The sequence below is a fragment of the Glycine max genome, chromosome 8, assembly GCF_000004515.6.
Source record: "Glycine max cultivar Williams 82 chromosome 8, Glycine_max_v4.0, whole genome shotgun sequence".
Taxonomy (NCBI): domain Eukaryota; kingdom Viridiplantae; phylum Streptophyta; class Magnoliopsida; order Fabales; family Fabaceae; genus Glycine; species Glycine max.
This window is the reverse complement of record NC_038244.2, coordinates 159,437-186,977: the sequence shown is the minus strand read 5'-3', so window position 1 is coordinate 186,977 and position 27,541 is coordinate 159,437. Positions and strand designations below refer to the sequence as shown.

At 34.2% G+C, this 27,541-nt stretch overlaps 4 protein-coding genes across 8 annotated transcripts; 3 read left to right on the top strand and 1 right to left on the bottom strand.

Moving 5' to 3' along the window:
* The first annotated feature begins 387 nt into the window (after positions 1–387).
* On the top strand, positions 388–2,974 carry LOC102666021 (protein MAIN-LIKE 1-like). Its single transcript, XM_006586256.1, has 8 exons — positions 388–391; positions 920–1,090; positions 1,172–1,263; positions 1,368–2,027; positions 2,120–2,233; positions 2,357–2,537; positions 2,686–2,717; positions 2,807–2,974. Exons 1-8 carry the CDS (start codon positions 388–390, stop codon positions 2,972–2,974), a joined length of 1,422 nt encoding a protein of 473 aa, XP_006586319.1.
* A 1,288-nt stretch (positions 2,975–4,262) lies between these two features.
* Positions 4,263–10,163, top strand: LOC100782510 (beta-galactosidase 6). 4 transcript variants are annotated; one of them, XM_006584596.4, is made up of 18 exons: positions 4,265–4,500; positions 5,419–5,514; positions 5,685–5,797; positions 5,867–5,933; positions 6,320–6,412; positions 6,516–6,659; positions 6,932–7,026; positions 7,111–7,219; positions 7,332–7,416; positions 7,607–7,725; positions 7,821–7,982; positions 8,099–8,280; positions 8,437–8,528; positions 8,839–8,948; positions 9,079–9,183; positions 9,361–9,468; positions 9,547–9,692; positions 9,799–10,163. In XM_006584596.4, the coding sequence occupies exons 1-18, from the start codon at positions 4,333–4,335 to the stop codon at positions 9,917–9,919; spliced, it is 2,115 nt and encodes a 704-aa protein (XP_006584659.1). In that variant the 5' UTR covers positions 4,265–4,332; the 3' UTR covers positions 9,920–10,163. The 4 variants fall into 4 exon arrangements, with proteins under 4 accessions (XP_014634087.1, XP_006584659.1, XP_006584660.1 ...); XM_006584597.4 differs by having other exon boundaries at positions 4,474–4,500; positions 5,696–5,797; positions 9,799–10,162; XM_014778601.3 differs by lacking the exon at positions 9,799–10,163 and having other exon boundaries at positions 4,263–4,500; positions 9,361–9,461; positions 9,547–9,686.
* A 791-nt stretch (positions 10,164–10,954) lies between these two features.
* Positions 10,955–14,647, top strand: LOC100781976 (amino acid permease 4). Its single transcript, XM_026129447.2, is given in 7 exon segments — positions 10,955–11,075; positions 11,605–11,735; positions 11,738–11,776; positions 12,643–12,788; positions 13,088–13,302; positions 13,381–13,520; positions 13,883–14,647. Coding segments are annotated over 7 exon segments (1,437 nt in total). The 3' UTR covers positions 14,528–14,647.
* Positions 14,648–16,239: 1,592 nt separating this feature from the next.
* Positions 16,240–24,644, bottom strand: LOC100781426 (auxilin-related protein 2). 2 transcript variants are annotated; one of them, XM_006584595.4, is made up of 9 exons: positions 23,869–24,644; positions 19,623–21,252; positions 18,841–18,964; positions 18,641–18,738; positions 18,444–18,509; positions 18,156–18,245; positions 17,386–17,562; positions 16,878–16,943; positions 16,240–16,794 (listed from the first exon to the last, which is right to left on the bottom strand). In XM_006584595.4, the coding sequence occupies exons 1-8, from the start codon at positions 24,447–24,449 to the stop codon at positions 16,905–16,907; spliced, it is 2,805 nt and encodes a 934-aa protein (XP_006584658.1). In that variant the 5' UTR covers positions 24,450–24,644; the 3' UTR covers positions 16,240–16,794; positions 16,878–16,904. The 2 variants fall into 2 exon arrangements, with proteins under 2 accessions (XP_006584658.1, XP_006584657.1); XM_006584594.4 differs by having other exon boundaries at positions 16,240–16,943.
* Positions 24,645–27,541: the final 2,897 nt, after the last annotated feature.

Sequence of the window (27,541 nt, the reverse complement as noted above, 5' to 3'; positions counted from 1 at the left end):
CTTTGTTGGTGCTTCTCCGTCGAGGTAAGCGTTTTGTGCCTTTTGCTTTCGTGCTTCCATTGTTGTTTGTTTAGTGTAGTTGGTAGTTTGTAGGCATTACCCGCATCTTAGATGATGGTAGGCTTCCAGTGTTGTTGGTTTCGTGCTTCCATTGGTTCGTCTTCTTTGTTGTGTATAGATGATCCACAACCTTAAAAAACATGATCCATGTTTGAGTTATGCGACGCACGAAACATGCAGATCAAGTTGATTCGCGTAAATTTTTTTAGTTTTTAAAAATTGAAATTATAATGTTTAACAAAATTTTTGCTTTGTATTAATTTATGAGATTTATATTTTGTTTAAGATGGGTTTGTTTAACTAAAGCATGAGGTATGATGCGGAAACATGGGTTTGTTTAAGATATTTTGTTTGGTGTGAATTTATATTTCGAAGGTTTTAGTGGTTTATTACTTTATTTATGTCCCGTATGGTAGTGAATATGCAATTGAAAATAGGAACACAAACTAATAGTTGTAGCTTTACCTTGAACACAAACTATTAAGTTTTGATCAAGTTTAGTGACTCATTAGAATCCTAAAAGGATGCTTAAAAAATTTGAACCCTATAATCCCTTTTAATGACTTTCTAGAGCATTCCTACATCCCTTGTTTGAACTTAAAAAAGGGACACTGGATTCAATGCAAGAGAGCCCACTGAGTTCTCGGAAGTGTACATGTACACATACCCTAGTGACATGATACCTTCTACCTCTTTGTTCTTAAAAGTGTACATGTACATGGATTACTTTATTTTTCCTTCAAAGCAACCTATAATCAAAATCCTAACTGAGAAATTAAAAACAAAAAAAACACTCAAATACGTTTGTGGTAGAGATTTGCAAATCAAGGTTAAGACTAGAGGATTAGGTTTGCGTTAGGTAGGGTTGTTACCAGGGGTCTGGGGAGAAGAGGGGATAGTGATGATTCTGACGGTGCTCCCCAGCGTCGAAGGCCGACGGCATCGGCACGCAGGCGACGGGTACCTGTCATTGTTGATGATCATGTGCCTACGATACCTGCGGACTCGGCTGCGGTACCAGAGGATACCGGTGCACCCATGGTAGATGCTGACGCACAGGACATCGGTCTAGAGACTGACGCATAGGATATTGGTGCACATGATGCTGTAGATGAGCCTGAGGGATTTCCGGGTGGACCCAGGGACCCAACAGTGCTTACGGAGTATGCTGACCATGTTGCAGCCAACGTATGGTTTGGACAGGTATTTATATATTCAAGTCTGTTAAGTATTCTTTTATATTGAGTTTTTGGTTACTGATTGACGCTATTTGAACAAATTGTGTGTTCCTTTGTACTTCAATTTAGGAACGTCCTGATTTGAAGTTATCCTCCCATGAAAGGAAGGTGCATAACTTGGGCAGGCTTGTTCCTACAATTGAGGACATGGTTGCTGGGACAAGATTAAGTCCTTTGATCGCGTGCTCGATAGACACCGACGATCGGGGACTTATATCCTCCTTTGTCGAGAGGTGGCACTGGGAGACTTCTAGTTTCCATCTTCCTGTGGGGGATGCTTCGATCACGCTGGACGATGTCGCGTCTCTTCTCCATCTGCCGATCGTTGGCGAATTCCATGACTTCCAGCCTCTGCGCACCGACGAGGCGGTGCTATTGTTGGTTGAGTTACTGATGGTCTCAGCAGAGGTGGCCATGGCCAAGACAGGCCAATGTGGTGGACCATACATACGCCTGCAGTGGCTGCGAGACGTATACCAGTGTAGATGTCAGACACAGCACTGGATAGTTGCCGCTCGCACTTATGTTCTGCATCTTTTGGGTTGCACTCTTTTTGCAAATAAGAGTGTAACCCATGTTCATGTCGTACACTTAGAGGTCCTGCGTGACCTCAATCTTGCTGGGTGGTATGCATGGGGAGCTGTTGGCCTCATCCATATGTACGATCAGCTTAATGATGTCAATCTCAGCACTAGCCGACAACTTGCTGGTTACATCACCTTGTTACAAGTAATTAACATGTATTTCATAATTTAATTACAACAATATTTTAATGAATGTATATTTAATTAACATGTATGTTTTTCGTGTAAACCCTGTAGTGTTGGATATACGAGCACTTTTCGTCAGTTGCGGAGTGCAATGCTAATTCGAACTACGACAAGGTGTCACCACGTGCGTGTCGATGGATTGCGATAAAGAAGACTGTGAAGAAGGTATCTACAACGACGTACAGGCAGCGCCTGCATCATCTGAGGATCCTAGATGTTTGTTGGATGCCATATGTGGAGCACCGACCTGTGTAGGACTTTCATCCGATTTCGTGCTTCTCGAGACAGCTCCGCTGGGGGCCTGTTGTTGTCAGATACAGACCGGAAAGGGTTATGCGCCAATTCGGCTACGTCCAATGCATTCCTGCACACCCTGTCCATTCATGGGTGTCATATGATGATGTGGATGATACGTGGACGCACTACTCAGACCATCTGGTGGCAGTAGGTGATCTATGTGTTGTGCCAGGTCAGTGTGCGCCTAACTACATAGACTGGTTCTTCATTATATCGCATCCATTCATGACTGCACCACAGACGGATCCCTTCTCGAGATGCATATGCGACGCAGCCCAGTCATATCCCTCATGAGGCAACACCGACATCGACACATACAGATCCTGATGCGGACAAGCCCAGACATGCAGTGGTAAGTGTTACTATTTGGTTAGATGTATGTCATTTACTTCAATTATTTTAATACTAATTTATATAATTCGTTTGTTTTCTATTTAACAGGAGGTTTGCCATGCAATCACAGAGGCTTTGGAGCAACATCTAAATGCGCCCGACACATCGACACATGAAGAGGTCATCCAAAAATGCCTCAGGATTGCCAGGGGTGTCACAGAAGACCGCAATGTGTATGTGAGGTCTCGACGTAGACGGCGCATGGATCAACAATAGTTTATTCACACTTTATATATCATTAGTTTTTGACGATGTATTTGACTTAACATTTGTATATTTTAAGTTGTTTTGATTAATAATATTAGTGTTATTTTTCCAATTATGTTTAAATTACTTGATCCGAAATTTATAACAAATTCATTCGAAATTCATCGACATATTATGAATGGAAGTAAGTAAATTAGAAATGTTAAACTAATATTACAAATGTCATTTAAAATTAAGTTAAACTTTTTTAAAAAATTCAGTCGCCTGCGGATCAAGTTGATTTGTGGAAAACTTGCGGATCAAGTTGATCCGTGTAAGACTCGCAGATCAACTTGATCCGCGTTTGGTCCGCGAGTCTTACACGGATTAACTTAGTCTGCAGGAGACTTTCGCAGATCAAGTTGATCCACGAGTCTTTTATGGATCAACTTGATCCGCACAACGAAACATCGAAGGAGCATTTCTAGTATTTTTAAGTGATGTTGGGTGTACCAGCAATAACACTCGGTGCACCTAGCAACACCCCTTTCCCTCCCCTGTTTCCTACACCTCTTTGCCTTCCCCTTCCTCTCACTCCTTGCACCTCATTTTTCCTCTGTTGATATATATATATATATATATATATATATATATATATATATATATATATATATATATATATATATATATATATATATAAAATTTAATTATGAAATAGTTCATTCTTTTAATATAGTTCAATTAAAATTAAATATTAATTATGATACAAATTAATATCACAATTAATTTATTTACTATTAATGAAAAAATTGTATAATAATTAATTTGATTATTTTTATAATGAATTTTTTTATCATGATTAATTCAATTTTAATTAAAAAAGATAATTTATATGATACTAATTAATAATTACTATTAAAAAGATAAATTGTATCTTAATTAATTTAATTTTAATTTAAAAAGTGATAATTTATATCATCATCAATTTGATTGGTTTAAAAAGGATAGATTATATCTACAATTAATTATAAATTTATTTCATAAAAAATTAATGAAACATAAACATATTTTTATTGTGTAAGAGAGGAGTGAAAAAATACACAACTAACAGAAATATATGTTGATTGTGCAAGAGGGTGCGAAAAAATACTTTGTATAAAGTATACTTTAATTTCTGTGAAGTCATATACTTTCATAATGTCACTCACTGGCACCCCATCAATGATTTTGAAGCTGTCGCATAATTTGTTACATATAAACAATATTACTATAAATACATATATGTATATACATATATGTATCTATATATATATATGCCTGACAGGTTCAGAGAAGAGAAGTACTTGCAAAACCAAGTCTCTTCTCTTGTCTCTTAGAGAATAGTCGTCATGACGTCATCAGAGAAGGAAAATTGGGTGGCTTTGGTGATTCTGCTGCTAGGGTCTTGGACATTAGCAATGGCAGAGGTCACATATGATGGGAGATCCCTTATCATCGATGGCCAGAGGAAAATACTCTTCTCCGGTTCCATTCACTATCCTCGCAGCACTCCTCAGGTAATTGTAATCATGCCTTTAATTTCCTCTTCATCTACGGCATTTCATTCAATCCCCCTAATATGCAATTCATTCATCTTCTATATTATGTATGTATGTGCGAGGGTTGGAAGTGTCCTGAAGCCAATTTTCTCAAAAACACCCCAGTTTACTAAAAAATTCTGAGTTTGAAAGAAGTTTATAATTAAGGATGGAAGGAAAAAAGGAGAGAGAGACTCTTTATTCTAATCTTCTATCAATATTTTAACAAAAATGATCGATTAATATTGGTTGGCTGATATCAATATTTTAACAAAAATGATCGATTAATATTGGTTGGCTGATAACAAAAAAACAAACAAACTCACTTTTGTGCTGAAATATAACTTTTTATTAGAAGAATGACAGTAACAGTAGTAAGCAGTAAGAATTAAACTTACATAAGTGGAAACTTTAATACAATGTCATAAAAAGCTGAAGCTGTTAGTTGAACATAAATAGGTTTTAAGATTGCTTTTCTTACAAGATAGTAGTATATATTTGGTTGATCGGTGATCGGTAGGTACATTTCAGACTTTTCCTGCTTTTATGAATATATGTCCAATAGTTCAGACGGTGAATTAATGGAGGCTTGATTCCTGATAAGACGGCCTTAAACAACTGGTTTTATCATGTGTTTTGTTTGGTACTTGGCTTACGTTAATGCCAAAGCCACATTTTTGGAAACTTGTTTATGAAAATGTATAGTTAATTATGCACTAAGAACAAAGTCTAGCTGGCATAAACAGCTGTATTAGGTACATAATCGAATTATGAAAATTATTGGAATACAATGAAGATGTAAGCATAATACTATCAATTATTTAGACAGAAAAGAGCGGAAGAGAAAGACAAAGAAGAGAGAACTTTGAGGAATTTTGATAAAACCATTATTTGCAGATGTGGCCAGCGTTGATATCGAAAGCAAAAGAAGGAGGACTGGACGTGATTCAGACATATGTGTTTTGGAATCTACACGAGCCTCAATTTGGACAGGTTTTTTTCTTCATCACATGTGTCCAAACATTAATACTTATAATTTTTTATTAAATAAAATTGACTTATTTTCACTTGTAGTAAAGAAGTTAACTGACTTGAGTGTGGAAATAATAAAAGGGAAATGAGATTAATTTAAGCTGTACATGCAAAGTAAATACATATGGCAGTATGATTTCAGCGGCAGATATGACTTGGTGAGATTCATAAAGGAAATACAAGTTCAAGGATTATATGTGTGCCTCAGGATTGGACCTTATATCGAAAGTGAATGGACATACGGGTAATTTAATTTATTTCCCTTCAATCTTCTCTCTTCCTTTTCTTTCTCACTGTTTATTATTACTTGTAGGGGATTCCCATTTTGGTTGCATGATGTTCCCGCCATTGTATACCGAACTGACAATCAACCCTTCAAGGTAATTACAAAATAAATAATTCTAAACTCACTTATTATATTTTTTCTATTAATCCTTCTATTTTTTTTATATCATAAATATTGAATAGGTTTTACATTTTAGAGATATTAAATACATTTACTTTTTATTTAATGTTTTCTTTATAAAATTAGAGAATTCATAAGAGAATATAGCATTACTCGTACAAAATTCCATTGATTTTGTGAAACTACCCACTAAAATCATCCTAGTCGTAAGAAATATGAGTAGTTTGCACAAAATCTTATATTCAAAATTTATTATTATCATTGTACACAAAACAAATACATTTTGTACGTTTGAAATAAAAAAATAAAAAATGAATCCTTTTTTATATTTATTTATAACTTATGCATTTCAATGTGTAGCTCTACATGCAAAACTTTACGACGAAAATAGTGAGCATGATGCAGTCAGAGGGTTTATATGCTTCTCAAGGAGGCCCAATTATATTGTCACAGGTATGATTCCTGCCGAATGAGTGATTTTGATTTTTGAACCATGTGGTTTACTAAAATATGTTGTTGTTGTTTTTCATTAAATCGTAAACATGGAAAAATAAAGATTGAGAATGAATATCAAAACGTGGAAAAAGCATTTGGAGAAGACGGATCGCGGTATGTTCAGTGGGCTGCAGAAATGGCAGTGGGCCTCAAGACTGGCGTACCGTGGCTTATGTGCAAGCAAACTGACGCTCCTGATCCACTGGTCAGTCCCATTCAGCCCAACTTTTAATTGTCACCAATTTAGCACTTTTTATTTAAATTTTTTAAAGCAAAATATTAAAAAAATAATTTTCAAAAAATAATATTCGATTATTTCATAATTTATTAGACATTTTTATTTTAAATTATTTTTTTTCTTTGACAAAACAATTTCTTAGTCTAATTTTTTTCATTAAATATTTATTAGACTGCCAATGGCTTAGAAGATTTTTCAGTAATTAGTTGGCAGCCTTTGAGTTTTGCTTTTTTATGCAGATTAATACATGCAACGGGATGAGATGTGGAGAAACTTTTACAGGACCAAACTCCCCCAATAAGCCTGCATTTTGGACAGAGAATTGGACTTCTTTGTACGATTCATTGATTCTAATAAAAGGCTTTTTATTTATCATATATCCCAGCTAATCGTTTTTTTCTCTCTCTCTCTCTTGAAGCTATCAAGTTTATGGAGGTGAACCATACATAAGGTCTGCCGAAGACATTGCATTCCACGTCACTCTTTTTATTGCAAGAAAAAATGGAAGCTATGTCAACTACTATATGGTATCAATATTAACATATTCAACTCTCTTGACTTAATAGGATCCCTCTCCACTCCTCTCTGTTGCTAGAATAACCTCTAAGTTACATATTTTTTTTGTTGTTGCAAACTTAGTATCATGGTGGAACTAACTTGGGGAGAACGAGTTCTTCTTATGTTATAACATCTTATTATGATCAAGCTCCACTTGATGAATATGGTGAGTATAGAACATTAATTATTCTCCTACCTCTACATCCACATTGCTGGATAATTATAATTCTCATAACAAAAGTGTATATCAGTATAGAGAGGTTGAGCCCAATTGGTTTTAATAATTGGATTTAACTCCTCTATGCATATATCTACTTTTGCTTGTCTAAATTTTTATTTTTAAATTTTTGCATTAGGTCTGTTAAGGCAACCCAAGTGGGGACATCTCAAGGAGTTGCATGCAGCTATCAAGTCTTGTTCTACCACTTTATTGGAAGGAAAGCAGAGCAATTTCTCTTTAGGTCAACTACAGGAGGTGAGTACTTTCATTCCCTCTTAATTTAGATGTTTATTTTCACTAATTAATTGCATTTCAACTCTACATTTGGACTTTGGTTTCAATTCAATCAGGGCTATGTTTTTGAAGAAGAAGGAAAATGTGTTGCTTTCCTTGTAAACAATGATCATGTGAAAATGTTCACCGTCCAATTCCGCAACAGATCATACGAATTGCCTTCAAAATCAATTAGCATTTTACCAGATTGTCAAAATGTGACTTTCAATACAGCAACTGTAAGTTAACACCTTGTCAGAATTATTAAGTAAAGCGTGTATGCTTGATGATTATAAATAACTCTAGTGATTAATTTTTTGATTAACTTTACTCTTTTATTTACATTCATGCATAGGTAAATACAAAGAGCAACAGAAGAATGACAAGTACAATACAAACTTTCAGCTCAGCGGATAAATGGGAGCAATTTCAGGATGTCATCCCTAACTTTGACCAGACTACATTAATATCAAACTCATTACTTGAGCAAATGAACGTAACCAAAGACAAATCAGATTACCTTTGGTATACTCTTAGGTTAGTTATACACAAATACATTCACTTATCTGACATAAGGGTTCAAATATATCTGACATGCCTTTTTATCTATCGAATCACATATTCACATCACTGATGGTGTAATTCATAAACTTGGTACTAACGAATTACGAAACTAATTGATTTTGTGAACAGGTTTGAACATAATTTATCTTGCAGTGAATCAAAACTCACTGCTCAGTCTGCCGCTCATGTTACCCATGCTTTTGCAGATGGCACATACCTAGGTAAATTAGAATCATCATATATATATATATCTCAAAAGGCATAACTGAAAATTGAACCCTTTAACGAAGGTCAGAGACAAAGAGTAATAAAAAATAAGAAGGGAAAAAAATAAAATAAAGAGTGAAAGAGAATCTAGGTTGTTTAGATGGTAATTTTCCTTTTGTTTATTATTTGCTTGTTCAACATAAACAAAGAAAAGATGATTAAATGAAAAAAATGGCTGAATACTGATATCATCCAAATATACCTAGTTAATATACAAATATAATTATGAAGAAAGTGGCCTTATATGTTGATTAACTCTGGTAGGAGGAGCACATGGGAGTCACGATGTGAAGTCATTCACCACACAGGTCCCCCTAAAGCTAAATGAAGGGACAAATAATATATCTATTCTAAGTGTTATGGTTGGACTCCCGGTAATGTATCTAGCTATATCTATCTATAGCACAGCTTTTACTTATTTATTACTATCATCTTTCCTTATAGTTAACACCTTAATTACTTTCGATATCAAAGGAAAAACTGATTTTCTTTTCTAATCAAAAGGATGCAGGAGCATTTCTTGAACGAAGATTTGCTGGCTTAACTGCAGTGGAAATTCAGTGCAGTGAAGAGTCCTACGATTTGACCAATTCTACATGGGGATATCAGGTCCGCTTTGCTCTTGTATTATGATGAGTTTTTATATAATTAAATATTATATATGTGTTTTCCTCGTGGAACTAAACCATATTATTCTCAAGAACATTTAATTACTGCAAATCTGTTAGGTTGTATAGATTTAATTGGACAGTAGGACATTGGTGTCATGTACGTACGTTATTACAGGTTGGATTACTGGGAGAGCAATTAGAAATATACGAAGAAAAAAGTAACAGTTCTATTCAATGGAGTCCACTAGGGAATACTTGCAATCAAACACTCACTTGGTATAAGGTAGTTGCTGTTTATGCGATCCAAATGGCACCATTTTTCTTTACCTGAAATTAATATAGAGTGATGATCATACTGTAGACGGCATTTGATTCACCCAAGGGTGATGAGCCTGTTGCGTTGAACCTTGAGTCCATGGGAAAAGGTCAAGCTTGGGTGAATGGGGAAAGCATTGGTCGTTATTGGATCTCGTTCCATGATTCCAAAGGCCAGCCTTCACAAACGCTGTAAGTTACATGAAACTCAATTCTGAAATTCTATCTTCACAAAACTCAATTCTGTAAAGTAGCTTTTGCGTGCTAATGATGGTTTTTATTTTTATTACATTCATAGGTATCACGTGCCTCGGTCGTTCCTCAAAGACATTGGAAACAGTTTGGTTTTGTTTGAGGAGGAAGGTGGGAATCCTCTTCATATCTCCCTCGACACTATTTCATCTACAAATATTTCATAGATACGACAGTTTTGTCACCTATAGAATCTTTTATTGCATCCATCATACATTCATAGTATTATAGTAAATCAATTGATACAAAGTGTAATACTCTTCAAAGCTTGAACGGGATACTCTTTGGAATTTGTTGTAATAACTTTTAATATTAAAGGAATCAAAGAGTCAAATAGAAGGGATTGTGTGATTTTTATCTATTTCGTTAGAGTACAAACGTGGAATAAAGTCACGATGGAAATGCAACTAATAAAGTAAATTCCTCTTCAACGATTTGTGTTTTCTCTTTTAATTTGTTGCAAAGTTATATAATTTTTACAACATATTTTAAAAAAATCATAAATAATTTTTGTTAAGAAAAAATGATGAAATAAAAGATACTATTTTTATTAAGTTAATGGTCGATATTTGGCTAAAAGTGATACCAACTAATAAGGTTGAAGACTAATAGATAATCTATCTAAGCGTAAAAATTACAAAATAGATTGATTTGATTTCTTCTAACATAAAATTTTTACTTGCACTGACAACAAATTAATTATTAACATTTATCAATAAAAAATAATATAAGTAAATTACTCGCATATATAGCATTCAAATGGCAAAACGGAAAAGGAATATAATTTCATTTAATAAAAGTAATATAACTATTTCTTTTATAAAAATAAAACCAACTTATTAACTAAATTTTAAATACTACTATTATCCAATTTTCCCATTAATTATTCTTAAACAATAGTTTTATGAAAGAATTCTTAAATTTTAAACAACATAATTAAATGAGCTTTTCTTGGCATATATCTAAATCCCTTTCAACTTTCGAAGTTTCATTTCTATAAATACCCCATTTCTCCCCATAACAAAGCGTACTTTTGTACCAAGTTTGCTCTCTTTCTTCGTGTCTTGTGTCTTGTAATATTGTGTGTGATTTCTTTACTACTATAAACAAGGAGAACTATTATATATTATCATCAACAGTTTCCCACACATATTTTCTCTGCTTTAATATCAGTTTCATTTCTGACATTTCACCAAATTAAGATGCCTGAGAACCCTGCAGCCACAACCAACCTTCAAGTTTTTGGCATCGAAGATGATCTGCCTTCGCACTCACAGAATAACTCCAAATGCTATGATGATGATGGCCGTCTCAAACGAACTGGTGCAAAAAATTCATTTTAGCTGTTTCCACTTTTACTTACAATATTACAGAATAGTGCACAACTCTGTTTCATATGAACCATACAATATAAAATTTAGTTAGAATGAATTGGCACGGTAAAAAGCATTTTAATACTGTTATCTAATTATAATTTTTTTACGGTAATTTTTATAATAATTATTTTAAAAATCATACTAAACTAATTTTTAATTTGTTATAAAAAAAATTTACACTAATAATGTATAAAATTTAGATTAGTATATTTATTGACGGTGTAAACTGTGTAAAGAGTTTTTATACCACCGTCCAAGTTTGAGTTTATTGAGATTAACAATAAATACCTTTAAATTATACTCTAAAGTTTAACTTTGTAGTATAAGAGTTCCACTATTTGAATATCAAACATCAGAGTTTCTATCTCTTCTCTTGTTTTATTTTATGTTTTTGGGACGCACAGACGTCTCAAAATCCAAGGAAATAGCAGAAGATGTGCATGTAAATATATAATATGATGAAATGGTCTATGCAGGAAATGTTTGGACAGCAAGCAGCAGTGATAGGATCAGGGGTGCTTGGGCCATAGCTCAGCTAGGTTGGATTGCTGGTCCAACTGTCGTGTTCTTATTCTCTTTGGTTACTTCTTGGTAACAATGATCAATTAAACATTAGTAACTGTATGTTTCTGTGATACTAATGATAAGGTCATTATCACCTTAGAATATATAAGAGATTATGACTGCTAAAGAAGATCCCACTTGTCAAAGGGATTCAACTCATGCACATGGTCTTTGTCTTTCTATTACCAAAAAAGAAAAGGGAGTTTTTCCTAGACAATACGATTTAATTTTTATTCTGTACTATGATAAATCTCCTCGCTAATAGTATGCCACGTAGTCTAACAATTTGATCCTTCATATATCCGCAAATCATGAGCATCTTAAATTGATGATTTTTGTTTGTTACACTTACACAGGACACATCTAGGTTTATTTCAATACTTCGCATATATCCAACTAAACCTGCTGGGATAATATTAAATGAATTTATCATTTTTTATATGTTTAAGTTAATTCATGTTTTTAACTACTTTTGCTAAGTCAAGCTCATTTAATGTCTATGATACTCTTTGGAAATTGGGAGGTGCATGCGGTAATTTTAACGTAACAACAATTAAACCCAACTGGAGAATTAAAAAGTTTGAGAAGGTAGAAAATCATACAAATTTCATATGATTTATAAATAATAGCTTAGTTTAAATAATTTTTTTAATAAATACTGATATGAATGAAAATAAGAAGGTAAGATCAATCAAACTTTTTTTGTAAGTTAAAATAAACTAATGCGCTTGCATTTATTATAAAAGCCTTCTCAATTCATTTGACTTTTCTTTAAAAAATGTAAAGAGCATAAGTTGATATATATTAACTTAGGAATAAAATCTGTTTTATTTTATCATATATTTTCTTTACCTATAAACCGTATATGTGGATATATTGTCCAAACTAACCTTATCATATATCTCTTTTATCAAGTGTTTTTTAAAAAAAAATTGGATCACAATGTCTAGATCTGTCCCCAACACATGTATAGAATAACTCGCAATATAATGTATTTTGTAGGTGGAGCCAATGTTACGTTCTGTGGAATATTTCAGTACCTGAATCTATTGGGAATTGTAATAGGATACACAATTGCCGCTTCTATTAGCATGAGGTAAGTTCAGATTTAAACTTTATAATTGAATGGCATTACTTGTAGTCTACGCCAGCATCATTTTATGTCAGTGTTATTTTAAATCATTTAATCATAATTGAGCTTATCTCATTTTCCGCACACTTTTATTTTGAATTTTGATTTTGATCAAAATTAGTTACCTAAAAACTACACAAATACTTTAAAAAAACGCATTCCCATATTAACTGTGCGTATACTATCTAATGATCAAAATTAGTAGTATATAGTTTGATGATCATTAATGGGTTTGATTCTGTTTCGTTGATTTTGATTGACAGGGCAATCAAAAGGTCAAACTGTTTCCATAAATCTGGGGGCAAAAACCCATGTCACATGCCAAGCAACCTATACATGATAATTTTTGGCGCAACCGAAATGTTTCTTTCTCAAATTCCCGATTTTGATCAAATATGGTGGCTCTCAACAGTTGCTGCAATCATGTCTTTCACCTATTCCATAATTGGTCTCTCTCTTGGAATTGCCAAAGTTGCAGGTTATATTCAAAATGCACTCCTACATTTATGGCTACATTGCATCATATAGGCTGAAAATTTGGTTGGTTCATGAACAGAAACGGGTCCCTTCAAGGGTGGCCTCACTGGAGTCAGCATTGGACCAGTGTCAGAGACCCAAAAAATATGGAGGACTTCCCAAGCTCTTGGTGACATAGCCTTTGCCTATTCGTATGCTGTGGTTCTCATAGAAATTCAGGTATACCCTTCCAAAACTAAGAATTAGTTAATTCAAAAAAGGTTAAAATATTCATTTGATTTTTATAGTTCTCCTTTTAAGTTATAGTCGATAACTTTTAGACCCTACACAGTTTTTTGTGGCAGTTTATCAGTACGTTTTATAGTAGTTTTATACCGTCAAAAATAAATTGATATTCTCAGCAAGTACCAAAACTTATAAGCATGCGTAGGAACTAAAACTCACTATTTTTTTCGTATAAAAACTAAAACTTAAAATGAAGACAAATATAGAGATGAAATGAATAGTTTAACATTAAGAAAAGAAGATTATGATTTATCATATAGTAAGCTAGCCAAAATTTAATATTTTTCTGACTACAGGACACCATAAAATCTCCACCATCTGAAGCAGAAACAATGAAGAAGGCCACATTGATAAGTATTGCAGTGACCACAACATTTTACATGCTCTGTGGCTGCATGGGGTATGCTGCTTTTGGAGATGCTGCACCTGGGAATCTGCTCACTGGCTTTGGCTTCTATAACCCATATTGGCTTATAGACATTGCAAATGCTGCTATAGTAATTCACCTTGTGGGAGCATACCAAGTGTTTTCCCAACCCATCTTTGCCTTTGTGGAGAAAGAGGTAACACAAAGATGGCCCAACTTTAACAGGGAGTTCAAGATTCCAATTCCTGGTTTCTCCCCATACAAACTAAAGGTGTTTAGATTAGTTTTGAGGACAGTGTTTGTTGTCCTAACAACTGTGATATCAATGTTGCTTCCATTCTTCAATGACATTGTTGGAGTGATTGGGGCATTGGGATTTTGGCCATTAACAGTTTACTTTCCTGTGGAGATGTATATTTCACAGAAGAAGATACCAAAATGGAGTAACAGATGGATTAGTCTCAAAATATTTAGCATGGCCTGCCTCATAGTATCAGTTGTTGCTGCTGTTGGCTCAGTGGCAGGAGTCTTGCTTGACCTTAAGAAATACAAACCATTCCACTCAAACTATTAAGTTTCAGTGGCATGATGATGGCTATGGCTTTGATTTATTGTGTACCATTATCTTATGGATCGATTGGAGTACTATAAGCCGCTCCTTGTCTGAAAAATCAAAGGCAGGAGTTTCCTTGAATCATTTATTTGAATGTGTCCAAACAAGCAATATCTGTCATCCTCGTTATGCTTCTTGTTTACTATTGAGGTTTATAATTTCCCATGTCATTTTCATGTTTCAACTGCAACTTGTTTCTAATAGAAATTTGCCCGATTCCAAATTCCAAAAATGGATGTGCTGCGTTTGCTTTAAAGTTTTGTTTGAATAAATTTCTCCAGCATATGCATTTATAAGAGAAGCAAATAAAAGGTAAAATACATTAAGTTTCTCTATGAGCAAAAATTAACTTATTCACTTAAACTTTTAGAAAGTTAAATGAAAATAATTTTCATATAAAGTTAAGACAGTATATAAGTTGATTTTAATTTATATAAAAAGTTTAATTTATTTTACTTTTTTATTTTTGTTCTATAAGTGTTTTGATGGAAAAATTTATTCATACAGAACCTTAGAAAGGAACACCCATTCACACGAGACAGGATATACAGCCACCCACTGCATGTATGATAAACTTACACCTTATTGGAAATGAAAATTTGTATCAACTGAACTGATAAATTAAAAGTTCTAATAAGTAAATTAAGAATATGGTCTAAAAATTAATTAATACTTCATTGTACCTCTTTCATTAATTAATACTTCATTTGTAAATAAATGATCTAAAAATTATAAATACTGTTTATTATTAGATCATTCATTTACAAATGTCTAAATTATAAAAAAAAATATACATAATCAATGGAACATTAAATGCTATGATTGACTTAATTAATAAAATTTACCAGTTATAAAATATAATTAAATGCATAACTTCGTTAAATTTACAGTTTTTTTATGATTTATGTTAAATATACAGTTATCGTTAATAGATTTAGTTTAATTTAAATGAGGAACCTCATAATCATGGTTATAAATATGCAAGTTATTCTTAAATTATTTAAATTTAATTAATAAATATTTAGTAAAATTCATTTATTTAATTATATAAATAAAATTTAAATTCAATTATATAAATGAGTTTAGATCAAAATTTAGAACAATTAAATTTTTCGATATTGTACAATTCCATTTGGCCAGTAATATTCCATTTTAGTTGTTTGTATCTACTATGCCAATGCTTTCTTATACATTCTTTCGGTGGTTAAAATTAATTGATAAATAACTAAATCAAGAGAAACGATCAATAAAATAGTGTTAGTATAACATTTCTCTCAATGACAAACACTACGATTTTAGAAATTAAAGGAAAGGATAATGATAACAACAATTTTCAATTATAAATATAATGTTTAAAAGATTCTTTTACTTTATATTTTTACTTCTTTCATTTGTATCCAGAATCCAGATATTCATTAAGTACTAAAAAGATAAATTTGATAAGAGGAAAAAACTACTCAAACTTCATTTCTTAAAAATAAAAAAAATCAAATCCGAGTCAAGCTTTATATTTGACTTATTTAACTAAATAAGTCAAATTTTAATAACATCATTATACAGACCACGTGGAAGCTTTACTTGCCCTTAATTTGACTCATTTAACCAAATGAATCAAAGTTTGACACCTTCATACAAACTAAGTCGAAACTTTCAAGAGCTTAACTCGACATGCCTTATATACACCACCCGCAATATGTACATAGAAATAAAGTTGAATATATACAGAATTATTCAAGAACAAATGAAAAAACGTACAAAAGTTTTTCATCAGTAGACTAAAAGACTATGCCGTCCCAGCATCAAACAAAATAGTTGAACAAACTCAACGGAACACCGCTGATGACAAACAAATTTAAATGTATAAAATGCAGAAGCTTGTGCGAAGATCCATGTATAAATTGCAGCTTTTGGTGTCAATCCATGGTTATATGTATTCAAGACATCCTACTATACATACCACAAGTATAAAAGGAGGGCCACCCAGGACCCACTTCAGGGTGGATCCTCTCTTGAACCCGGAAAAAAAGGATGACTCATGAGCCCTCACTAGGCAGGGATAATGAATAATGAAATTGATAGCACAAAAAGATATTTTACATCAATAAAACATGCTACATTAATAAACATTTGAAGAACCCAACGAACCCCTCGAAGGATATCAATTACACCCAAGAAGATTTTAGAGACGCCAGACAAGGAAGCAGTATTTCACCATTGATGAATTGTAACTTCAATCAAAACAAATATGCTATTAGGGAGGTAATGAAACAGGGTTGTGGTCCCCTCCGAATAGAATCGTTGAACCAATTACCTTGAAGTAGATCAATGTATCAAAAGGCTAGAAAAGCTCCTCAGAATTGAATTTATTCCAGGCTTCCTGTAATAAATGATTAAACTTTCAGGCAAAAATGAAGGCTATTCTGGACTTAGCAATATAATATACGAGTCTTGACACAAACCCACGTGCATGTCAAGTCACTTTCTACATATTTTATTCAAAAAGAAAAGGGGAGAAGAATTATTAAGTGATGATGAAACTGCAAATAACTGACTACTAACTGCAGCTACCTAATTTTAGGGTAATGAACTAATAATGTATGCATAGGGAACACCACCAAAACTACAAAAAACACAACACTTTCTTTTTTTTAAAAAAATAGCACATTAGAAGCATCATGAGATCAAACCCTGCTTAATAAAAAGGGTAACTTAATCTAAATTCAGAAACCCATTGGTTGTCACTGGCTACTAAGAACAAATTCTTTATAAAGCAGTTATTAAAAAAGCATATAACAGTTGCATAAAATGACCAGAAATACCTTGAGTAGATCAAACACCTTCTCTGCAACATATTTCTGCTGTAGATTGGCACCCTTCTGCTGCACTTTATCAGGATGGATACACAACGTAGCTTTCCTATAGGCTTTTTTAACAGCAGCAGCTGTAATCAAATCAGTTAAAGAAACTGGCTGCCAACCACATTCAGGCCACAGTACCTGATCGTCAATCATAAAGGAAGCAAGTTAATATAATTGATACGGATTCTGTAACAAAAACAATAACACCATAAATTAAGGGACTGCTTTCACTGCTTCAAAATTCAAAATTAAGGAACTTTTATGGAAACAAGTTCCTCTGACTCTCCTTTCCTCTGGAATCTGGATTGATTGCAATTGAATTATGAGTACATCCTAACAATCTTTTCAAAATTAAAATTGTTTCCCAAGAACATGGTCTTCTGCTAGCTAATATCTGATCAGAATTTGCTACGATGAATAATATCCATTTCATGAAATAAATATAATGGTTGCACCCTATGAGGAGCAATTCAAACCCATACAATCAGTATTACAGTGTTAGAATCAGCACACCTATTCACAACTAGCCCTAGGGTAGTAGACCGATGATCTGAGAAAATATATGCAAAAACACAAAAATCCCACCATGCAATAATACATTAAAATAGGAACTTAAGAATTCAAAGAGAAGACATAAAGATATAATTTATGCTTACATACTTCCAGGCACCATATGGATATGGATAGAAAAAATTGTGAGATTAACCAAAGTGTGTCTACTAAGTACATACATATTGTAAGGTGGAAAGCAAAGCTCGTAAATTCCCCTCTTTTCCTGCAGCCCAGCGCTTAATTTCAAAATCCAGTGTTTCGGCAAGCCTCTGAAATCAGTGCACAGAAAATTAGATAACAAAAATAAAGGATATTAAAAATAAATGCAAACTTTTATTATTGGTTTTCACAAAACAGTTTGTTAGCCAGAACAAGGATGAAGGGGAATGAATAGATTGTGTAGATGCAGCTTTTGCAAGTAAATGAACAGAAACCCAATCACCAAAAAAAAAAAAAAAACTACTTACATGTCTCTCAGCTTGTTCTCTTTGAGTTTGTAAGTCCCGCTGATTCTTCTCCGCCAATGCTTTAGCCTAGAATAAAATGGCAATGGTCATAACATAGTGAAACAATTTTGTATGAGAAGATACACTTGAAACTTCCACATAAATTTAATGACGAAATCAAATTAAGGAAACAAATATAGTAATGCAATAATACATACAGCACGCTCCTTAGTCCTGTGGTGGCGCTCCAACCTGGCTCGTCGCCTTTCTTCAGTTTCCCCTTCAACTTCCTGAAACTCTCCAGATGTTGGAGCAGCTTCAAACCATAAAAGAGAAAGGAGAAAAAGATCCAAGTAAGCAATGAAAAAAACACGCAAATCACTACAGTAAAAAAAATATATTGAAAACACAAAGCTACCTCCAAAAATTGAGGAAAGATCATCAACAATATTAGTGGAAGATGATGCTTTCTTCATACTTGTAGATGCACTTGTAGATTTCCTTGTTACATCGGACTGAAATTGGGATTCAAAAACATTGTCCTGAAAACATCCAGGTTCAGAAAATTAGCAATAAATTTTCAAATAGAATTATTCTAGTGTTAACCTGCATGTCAATGTCACCTTTTTATTTTAATTTAATACTACCTCCGTTCCTTATTATATGAAACAAGTTATAGTATAAAATACACTAACTTGTTTCTTATAAAAAGGAACAAAGGTAGTACTAAATAGTTTTAAATTTTTAAAAGACTACATAAATATCCACTTGTCATTTTAAAAAATCACATTTATTTAGAATTTAAAAAGGTAAGAATAAAATAACTACTCACTAACTATAACTTCCTGCTTTTTTACAAGGTTAATTTTAATGATTGTGCTTTTACATTAGGCAGGTTTAGTATAGGATGGCCTAAGCTTATCCTCTAAGTTGAAATGGTTATTCTATTTTATGCTGTTTGTTACATTTATAAATACAGAATAAGCATTGTTTGATACAAGTTTTTTTGAGGGATGATTTTTGGCGCTTTCTTTTTGTAAAATGGTTTGGGTACCCCTTGTACCCATGTTATTATAAATATGTGTGTATTAAAAAAAAAACAAAGGTTAAGTTTGCAAGATGGCAACACACCAAATGCAGAAGCCAAGTTTTGGCCATTATATGTTAGTATAGAACTATAGATTAAAAAAAAGTCCTCACTGAAGAGTTAGCCCTAGGAGGCCTTGGAACACTGCTAGCTCGTGCACCCATGCCAAAGAAGGATTCAAGATCATTTTCATTCTTTTGTTGGTTCATCCTTGCAGCAGCTGCTGCCCTTTCTCGGGCCTCGGCAGCAGCCCTTTCTACGGAGGCACGTTCTGCTTTAACTCGTGCTTCTGCTTCAGCCCTTGCAGCTGTAGCTCTTTCCCGTGTTTCCCTCTCCTTTGCCTCTGCAGCAGCTTTTTCAGCTCTTTCCTTCGCCTCTGCAGCAGCCCTTTCTCGAGCTTCAGCTTGTGCCCTTTGCACTGCAGCTCTTTCAGCACGTCCTCGAGCTTCAGCGTTAACTTTCTCAACAGCAGCCCTCTCAGCTCTTTGGCGTGCTTCAGCAGCTGCTCTTTCACGTGCTTCTCTAGTAGCTCTCTCTACAGCCTGTCTTGCCCTTTCCCTCTCAAGTCGCTGTTGTTCTCTTTCTTTCTCCTCCCTTTCTTTCATAAGTCTTCTCTGCTCCTTTTCTTCCCTCTCCTTTTGCTGCCGTTCACGGTCTAACCTTTCCTGGTTTTCTCGCTCCTCTAGCACAGTTCTCTCATCTTTTTCCATTTGCACAGCTTCTTTACTCCTAGCAGCCTTTGAATACTCTCTCTCCCTAACTTCCTTTGCATGCCTGAACTTGGCTTCGGCTCTATCCATTGCCTCCTTCATAGCCGCAGCAGCAGAGTTCATCTCTAATTCTTCATCAGGAAGAAAACCATTTGCACTCTCATTATCATTACCACGACTTCTGCCCATTGCAAAATCATCAAGTTCATCAAACTGAGATGAAGGGGGTACCCTTTCAGCAGCTGGAGCAGACTTAGGACCCTGAGCGAATCGGGTAGAGCCAGGAAAAGAAGAAAATTCATTAGTCTTCTTTCTAGCATTGGCAGAAGCTGGTGAACTTGTTCCTGACTTGGGAATATGTACTGGCCGTGGAGGAGGGGGTCTTGAAGGTGGTGGAGCAGTAGTTGGTTGTGTAAAAAGAGGAATCTCTGATACTGTCAACCATATATCCTCACTTGGTTCCAAGTTATCTTCATATTTCGGAGACATATCTGCCTGAACATTGGTTTGTCTAAAATCCACATTATCATATGGAGGGGAAGTAGGCCTTGGGCCAACTGGTTTATCAGAATCAGATGAATAGGTAGGCATGTGAAATGGGACATGTGGAAATTCTCGATCATTTTCAACAGGAATCTTGTTTTGTGTGTGCCTCTCAGGACTCCTCCCAGATATTTTATCAACTGGTTCTTTATCTCCAGTCCAACTTGTGCTTGTATTCAACCTTGGGGAACTGCTACCCTTCCTGCTATTTCTCTCTGATGAGAAAGCTGGTGCAGATTTTCCAAGACCATCAAAAGGATCAATATCTTCATATACTTTGCCATTTGAAGTTGAAGAACTATCATTTTTTGTGCTTCTGGAACTACTAAATTTACTAATTTCCTCCAATGGGTCCATAAAGTGGCCTGCAGATGAATCCACTGGGGCTGAAGCTGATTCAAATACTTTGAAAGGGTCTTCTGCTGAAGTGGGGGTTGTTTTAGATGCACTGGCAGTTGGTTCCGAGGATAAACCGATATCAGGAGTGTGCCTGTTGATAGCAAAATATAAAAAAGATTATGATACATCAACCATTCACAAAATAAACAATATCTACGAATCAGTCATCAAAGATAAGTATAGAAAAGTATCAAGTTGTTCATTCCACTTATCTGACAATAATATTCTGTAGACATTGATTGGGAGACTCACAGAAGATATAAGAATAAGACACAATGTTCATAGAAAACATTTTAAATTGATATAGGCTTATTTCACAAAAGAAACAAAGAACTTTTTAACACATTTTCCTTTAAAAAGATTACAAATGTATCTTTGATATTACATCTTATTCTCATTTTTTTCCACTCTTAGAGCATTGTTAGTTGGGCTATCATGTTACTCGCATTCATACTCACTACAACTTTTAAAAACATATTTATCATTCATAAAATAAAATAGAGGAGAAAGACATGAGACGTTTTTTCCCAAGTTGCATACACCTTTTTAATTTAAAATTTTAATTGTCATATATGTTCATAGCATGATGTATTTTATATATGTACAGTGTAAACTACGAAGCAGAAATTTATCCTCAACAAAATGAAATGGCGCATGTACCAGCATAAAAAACAACAGAGTTTGTCAGGACAGTTAAAAGGAAAGGGAACAACAATGATCAAGTAGTGGCCCCTATCAAATAGGAAAGAATGAAAAGAACAGAAATCATTTAATAGATATGCACTTTGTGCCATAAATAAAATAAATTAATAAAAGAAATGTCTATAAATGTGTTTCTGCTTTTTACATTGATTTATTTTATGCACATACAATCACATGTTCACAAATTAAAATTACAACTTATCCCTTTTAGCCCTCATTCTGTCCTACTTCACAAGGACCAGAGTTGACATAAAATTGGTTCCCAAGAATGGACCATCCCCTCCACTTTCCTTTTACCACATCAAATTCATATAACAATAGTAGTGGGAAAAGGCTTTTGTTAGTTGAAGTAGTAGTAGTAAATAGTAATAATAGTACTGGATGGGATTCCTCCTTCCGCTATTCACATTCTCTTTTTTCTGTCTAACCAAATGAGATGCTTAGCAACAACAAAATTTTAAGACTTTCAACTCCTAGCTCCTATTGGACAAATGGACAAAGCATCCTCAGGAGAAAAATAACTTAATTTTCTTTCATCGTGGTAGACCTGTTACACATCATCAACCAGATAAAATGAAGAATTCACTTTGTAGAAATAAAAATGCACAACAAATGAAAATTATCACCTGGCACCTCAAAAGTTATTTCTAATGGAAGGATAACCCTTGATCTAGAAACAAAAAATGTTAAAGTTAATCTTTACAGGGTGCCTGACATTCTCAAACTCTTGAAGCAATTTAAGTTTAAGGTTTGACAACAATTACTCAAACTCTCGTATTACAAAGCGTAACTTAAGTTGACCCAATTTACTGGCTGTACACAAAAATAAATAATTAAATAACCACTAAAGAAATCACCTCGTTGGTCCTCTTTGATAGTACTTTCAGTTTGTTCAGTTTCCAAACTAAAGAAAAGCATAACAAAAGTTACTAAACCTTTTCATTCAAACTGTGCTATGCACAATTAAATATCTGCCAGATAGATTACCTAACAGACTGATATCACGCAAACCAAAACTTAAGATTCATATGAATCTTTGCTCCCGAACACAATTTGCAATACATCGACATATGAAATACATAGAGGAACTGAGGAAGATAACCCCTCCCCCACCAAAACAGCACCACCACCTCCAGTTCCATCTACAAGTCAGTACTATAAATAAAGTATAGACCTAATGCCAGAATAGCTCTCTCCAAGTTCCAAACAACTAATATCAATTTTAGAGGGGCCAGAAAGTTCAAAATTCAAACAAAAATCCATTGACGACTTTAGAGGACTAAATCAGGGTTGGGGTTTACAATTTCTTGTTTAGTTGCAACAATAGTGAGTCGATAGATAATACTTTCCAACATGTTCAGTATACAGTGGTGATAAACTTTTATACCCAATGGGGCAAAAAACAGTAGAAAGCTTTCAATGAAGATCAATGGGGAGAAATTATGTAACTAGATGATCTTGCATAGACACAGTCAATTCAAATTTCAGGAAAATTATTATTGCCAATGATTTGCTTTCTCCAGGCAAATTTAAACCTAGTTATTAAACCATTGACTACTCCAAAATCACCGGATTCCTTAATGAAGCTCAACCACAATTAATAATTGAAAACAACTTTATTCCCTTTTAAACAAAACTTAACATAAGGCATATAAAACTCAAACATATCCAGAGAGTTTCTCCACATTAGATGAAAGCTTAAAATTCTAGAATCTGCAAATCGCAGTAACCTTTCCGGAATTCCTTCATTTTCCAGTCATTTTTCACATTTCTCACTAATGTTTCCAGATTAACAAGCCAAATAGATTTTTCCCACAAAACACTAAAATTTCAGCTCTCTCTGACAGCTTTACATGGTAAGGAGCTATAAACACACCATATAATTTCTTGCGCACTAAGTAAAAGTCCAAAACCATGAATACCCCTACGGAACAATGTCAATTGAAAAAAAAAAGCTAGTTACCAAAAACACACACTGTTAACACACACAGACGCATATATATACCTTCCACCAGACGATGACCTACTGTGTCCGAATCCAGCAAGCAAATCATCTAAATCGGAAACACCTTTCCCATCCTTCTCCGATCTCTTCCCATCCGAACTCTTCGATTCCTTCCCAAACCCGCCGAGAAGATCGTCAAACGCGGCGCCACGACCACTCTCTGTCGTCGTGGCGAAAACATCATCGAATTTAACCTTTGAGGTGCTCTTCAGCCCCGGCACACCGTCGAAAATGTCATCGTCGTACACCGGTTTGTCGTAGACCGGAGGCGGCGGCGAGTTGGTGGACCTGGCAGGGGGACCGCCGTACATGGAATCCAAATCGAAGGGGGAATCGGAGCGGCGATTGTCGGATCCGGCGCCGGCGAGGAGATCGTCGAAGTTGGAGGAGGATCGCGATCCGAAATCGAGGTTGAGAGATGCGGAGTTGGAAGATCCCTTGGATTGGGGAGCCATTGGCGCGGATTTGCCCTGGGGTTTGAGGCCGAAATCGGAGGTGAAGAGGCCATCGAAATCGTTCATCGTTGGATCTGGTGTGTGAGGGTGCAGGGGAATGGTGTGGTGGTGCGATGGAAAGAGCATGCGAAGGGGAACAATGGTGGTTGGGTTGCGATTCCTCCCTCCTTTTGCCGAATTGGAGAATTTGCCAAGACCGATTCACCTTGTTTAAATTCTTCTTTTTCTTTTTTCTGTTCAATCATGTTTAACTATTAAGACATCAATTCCCCCTTACTGGGACCTTTTACTTTTTCTTCCATTTATTATTTATTCATTTCTTCTACTTTTGCATGCTTGGTGAACTAGGATATATTTGAAATATAATTGCTTGTTTTGGCTTTAATTATTTTTTTCAAGTCTCAAGTATTTTATTATCTTTGTGATAAGTAATCTTATCAAAGAATCAATCTTATTACTTATAACAGTTTATAAAGGCTTTCTCTTAATAAAAATAAAAATTTACTCACGGATTGAGTAAAATGCATGAGTTATTGTAAATTTTTTTTTATATTTATTATCAACTCTTACGGATAAAAAAATTAATGGAATTTCATCTCTCAATTATATTTTTTATCCACAATACTTACACCATAAATTTTAATTAAGAGAGTTTTCAGTTAAGTTCGTTTCAAATCAAAATTATGTTACTCTTGTTAAGGACTTGTTTGATATCCTATGTGATAAAGCGCACAACCACTTGAGTTATATGACAATAGTTTATCTTAAATATTGGCCGATGAACAATCAACAACAAAAATATAATAATGTGATATTTATTAGAATATCTTTATTAAGCATTCAACATAGTTATTCACACTTATGTATCATTCCCATTGCAATTGAAAGGAATTTGACTATAGTAACATTGGCATTATTGATTATGCCAATCCCAAATAATATATCTTAGTTAATTATCGTAGTTTCATTGGATTAATTATAATAGTGCTAATGTTCAATGTTGGTGTGTCAATGTTGAATTTAGATTATAGCATACATTGTACATGTAAAGAGAAACAAAATCACAATATATGTTATAATCTAAATTCAACATTGGTGAAATTCATCGTAGGGTATATATTATTGAAAAAAAAAATGGCAAGACAATAGCTACAAATGTCGAAGTTGATTGCAATGAGGTTTGTGAAAGAAGAGATAGAAGTAGATTGTCCAGATGAGGTTGGAGAATGAACTAATAAAAAGAATATCAGGGTACGAAAGGTCACTGATGGATGTAAATTTCATGTAAGGTCAAGGAGGTTAAGGTTGGAAATGTTGAGGTTTTGATGACAACTTCACCCACCACTTATGAGGTCAATTAACCTTGGATGAATTGTATTTCCCATTTAATAATTTTATCTCTTGATATAAAAGTGAGATCCACTAAAATTAATAAATTTTAGCCAATTGTAGTCAATAATAGAGAGAGTGTTAGTGTTGTTAATATTCCAATTTTTTTGTTTACTAGTTAGTAGTTATTTAATGTATAACTAGTTTAATTTTAAAACAAAACATAGTTCACAAATTAAAGATTAAAAACTTTATATGTGAAAAATAATATGAAACTATGGTTAGGTATTTAGATTATACTCTCTTTATTCTTAATTATATGACCATTTCAACTTATTCACTATCCTAAAAAGTGATTAATTTAGTTAATCGCATTATATATGTCAAATTTTTGTATCATTATTCCAAAATTATTTTTTCATATCTCTTTATTCACTTAATTACTTATCATTAACTTTTGGAGAGAATAATTAAGTAAGGACATTTAGGAGAAAAAGTAATCAATACATCTAAAAATTAAAAAATAGTCACATAATTAGGGACAAAATCAATCATGGTTGACATAAGTGCCAAGTAACGTGTGTTTCTTAATAAGTGGTCTAGGGTTGAAACTCAGATTAACCTTTGGTGTAAAATAAATTATGTTGAAAAAAATATTCATATAATATTCATATAATACGTGCTCATAATTTTTGGTAAAAATTAGTCATTGTTTTTGACTTTGTACCAATACTATATTAAAAAAATTACCTAACCAACGGATTATAAAATTATGAATAACCTAACTACGAACACCTACTTATTGTGACCAATCTCGATTTGTTAGTTTCGATGCAAATCATGAAACCCCCTTGGTTCAAACGTCATAGAAAATAAAGTCCATTTAAAGAAAGGTTTTTGAACCCTATTGCTCTTTTTGAGGTCAACACGAAGCCATAACCAAACAAGCATATTGATCATTAGATATTACTTCACAGCAGATCAACAAAGAAGGTAGTAACCCAACACCTAGACGTGTCAACCACCTCCACAACCATTAGCATCCATTTGGTTTTTTGGTTCAAACGTAATTCCTCTTACGTATGAAACTAGAACAATTACTTTATTGGATGCGCATGGTAAATCATATTTTAAAGAGGTTAAAATTTGTTTTTTTTTTCCAATTGTTCATAATTTAATTTTACAAAAATTTAATATATTTTTCGTTCTTGTAAAATCAAAATGTGTTAAATTTTGATCTGGAGCTAGATTGGTACATTCAAACCTACGTGTTGACCGTTGGGGGAGGTGTAAAATTTTTCAACTTTTTACATCGGATGAAAATATAACTGGGCAAGAATTCCTCTTACCATCGGATGTTGTAGGAAACCGGACTTTACTAAAAAAATCCACACCCAAACAACACCCCCTTACCATCGCACCGCCATCACAATCAGCATCCCGTCTCCTCTGCGTCGTGTCACCGCCTGCACCACCTCCTCTGGCGCAAGCACTGCACCAACCAGCCCCATCACCGCGCACGCCGCACCAATCAGCCTTGTCACCGCGCACACCGCACCAATCAGCCTTGTCACCGCGCACACCTCTCTGCCGTCGACCTCAACGCCACCAGATCCATGTGCGACCTCTACTTCCCTGGACCAGATCCTTTCTTTATTGTTTTGTTCTGCTTTGTGTGTGTTTGTTCTGGCTATTGGCTATGGTGGTTGAGACCTCTGAAGAAGGACTAAAAATTTGTGACAATTATTTTGCATCTTGTGGGGATTTTAACCCCCAGAAATCGTAAAAAGGAGTATTCGTCTATTGGGCCAATGAGGAAGTAACTCCTCAAGAGGAGAATACACGTAGGTTTTGGATTCAACTGATCATCCTTCCGGACCAACAAGGAC

Excerpts from the sequence above, each read along its gene's own strand:
- LOC102666021 (XM_006586256.1), top strand. Across the intron at positions 1,264-1,367 it reads CCAACGTATGGTTTGGACAG|GAACGTCCTGATTTGAAGTT; the intron begins GTATTTATATAT and ends ACTTCAATTTAG. Across the intron at positions 2,028-2,119 it reads GTTACATCACCTTGTTACAA|TGTTGGATATACGAGCACTT; the intron begins GTAATTAACATG and ends TAAACCCTGTAG.
- LOC100782510 (XM_006584596.4), top strand. The coding sequence starts at position 4,333 with ATGACGTCATCAGAGAAGGAAAATTGGGTGGCTTTGGTGATTCTGCTG. Across the intron at positions 4,501-5,418 it reads ATCCTCGCAGCACTCCTCAG|ATGTGGCCAGCGTTGATATC; the intron begins GTAATTGTAATC and ends CATTATTTGCAG. Across the intron at positions 5,515-5,684 it reads ACGAGCCTCAATTTGGACAG|TATGATTTCAGCGGCAGATA; the intron begins GTTTTTTTCTTC and ends TACATATGGCAG.
- LOC100781426 (XM_006584594.4), bottom strand. The coding sequence starts at position 24,449 with ATGCTCTTTCCATCGCACCACCACACCATTCCCCTGCACCCTCACACA. Across the intron at positions 18,246-18,443 it reads GAGAACAAGCTGAGAGACAT|AGGCTTGCCGAAACACTGGA; the intron begins GTAAGTAGTTTT and ends CACTGATTTCAG. Across the intron at positions 17,563-18,155 it reads TGCTTTCCACCTTACAATAT|GTACTGTGGCCTGAATGTGG; the intron begins GTATGTACTTAG and ends ATTGACGATCAG.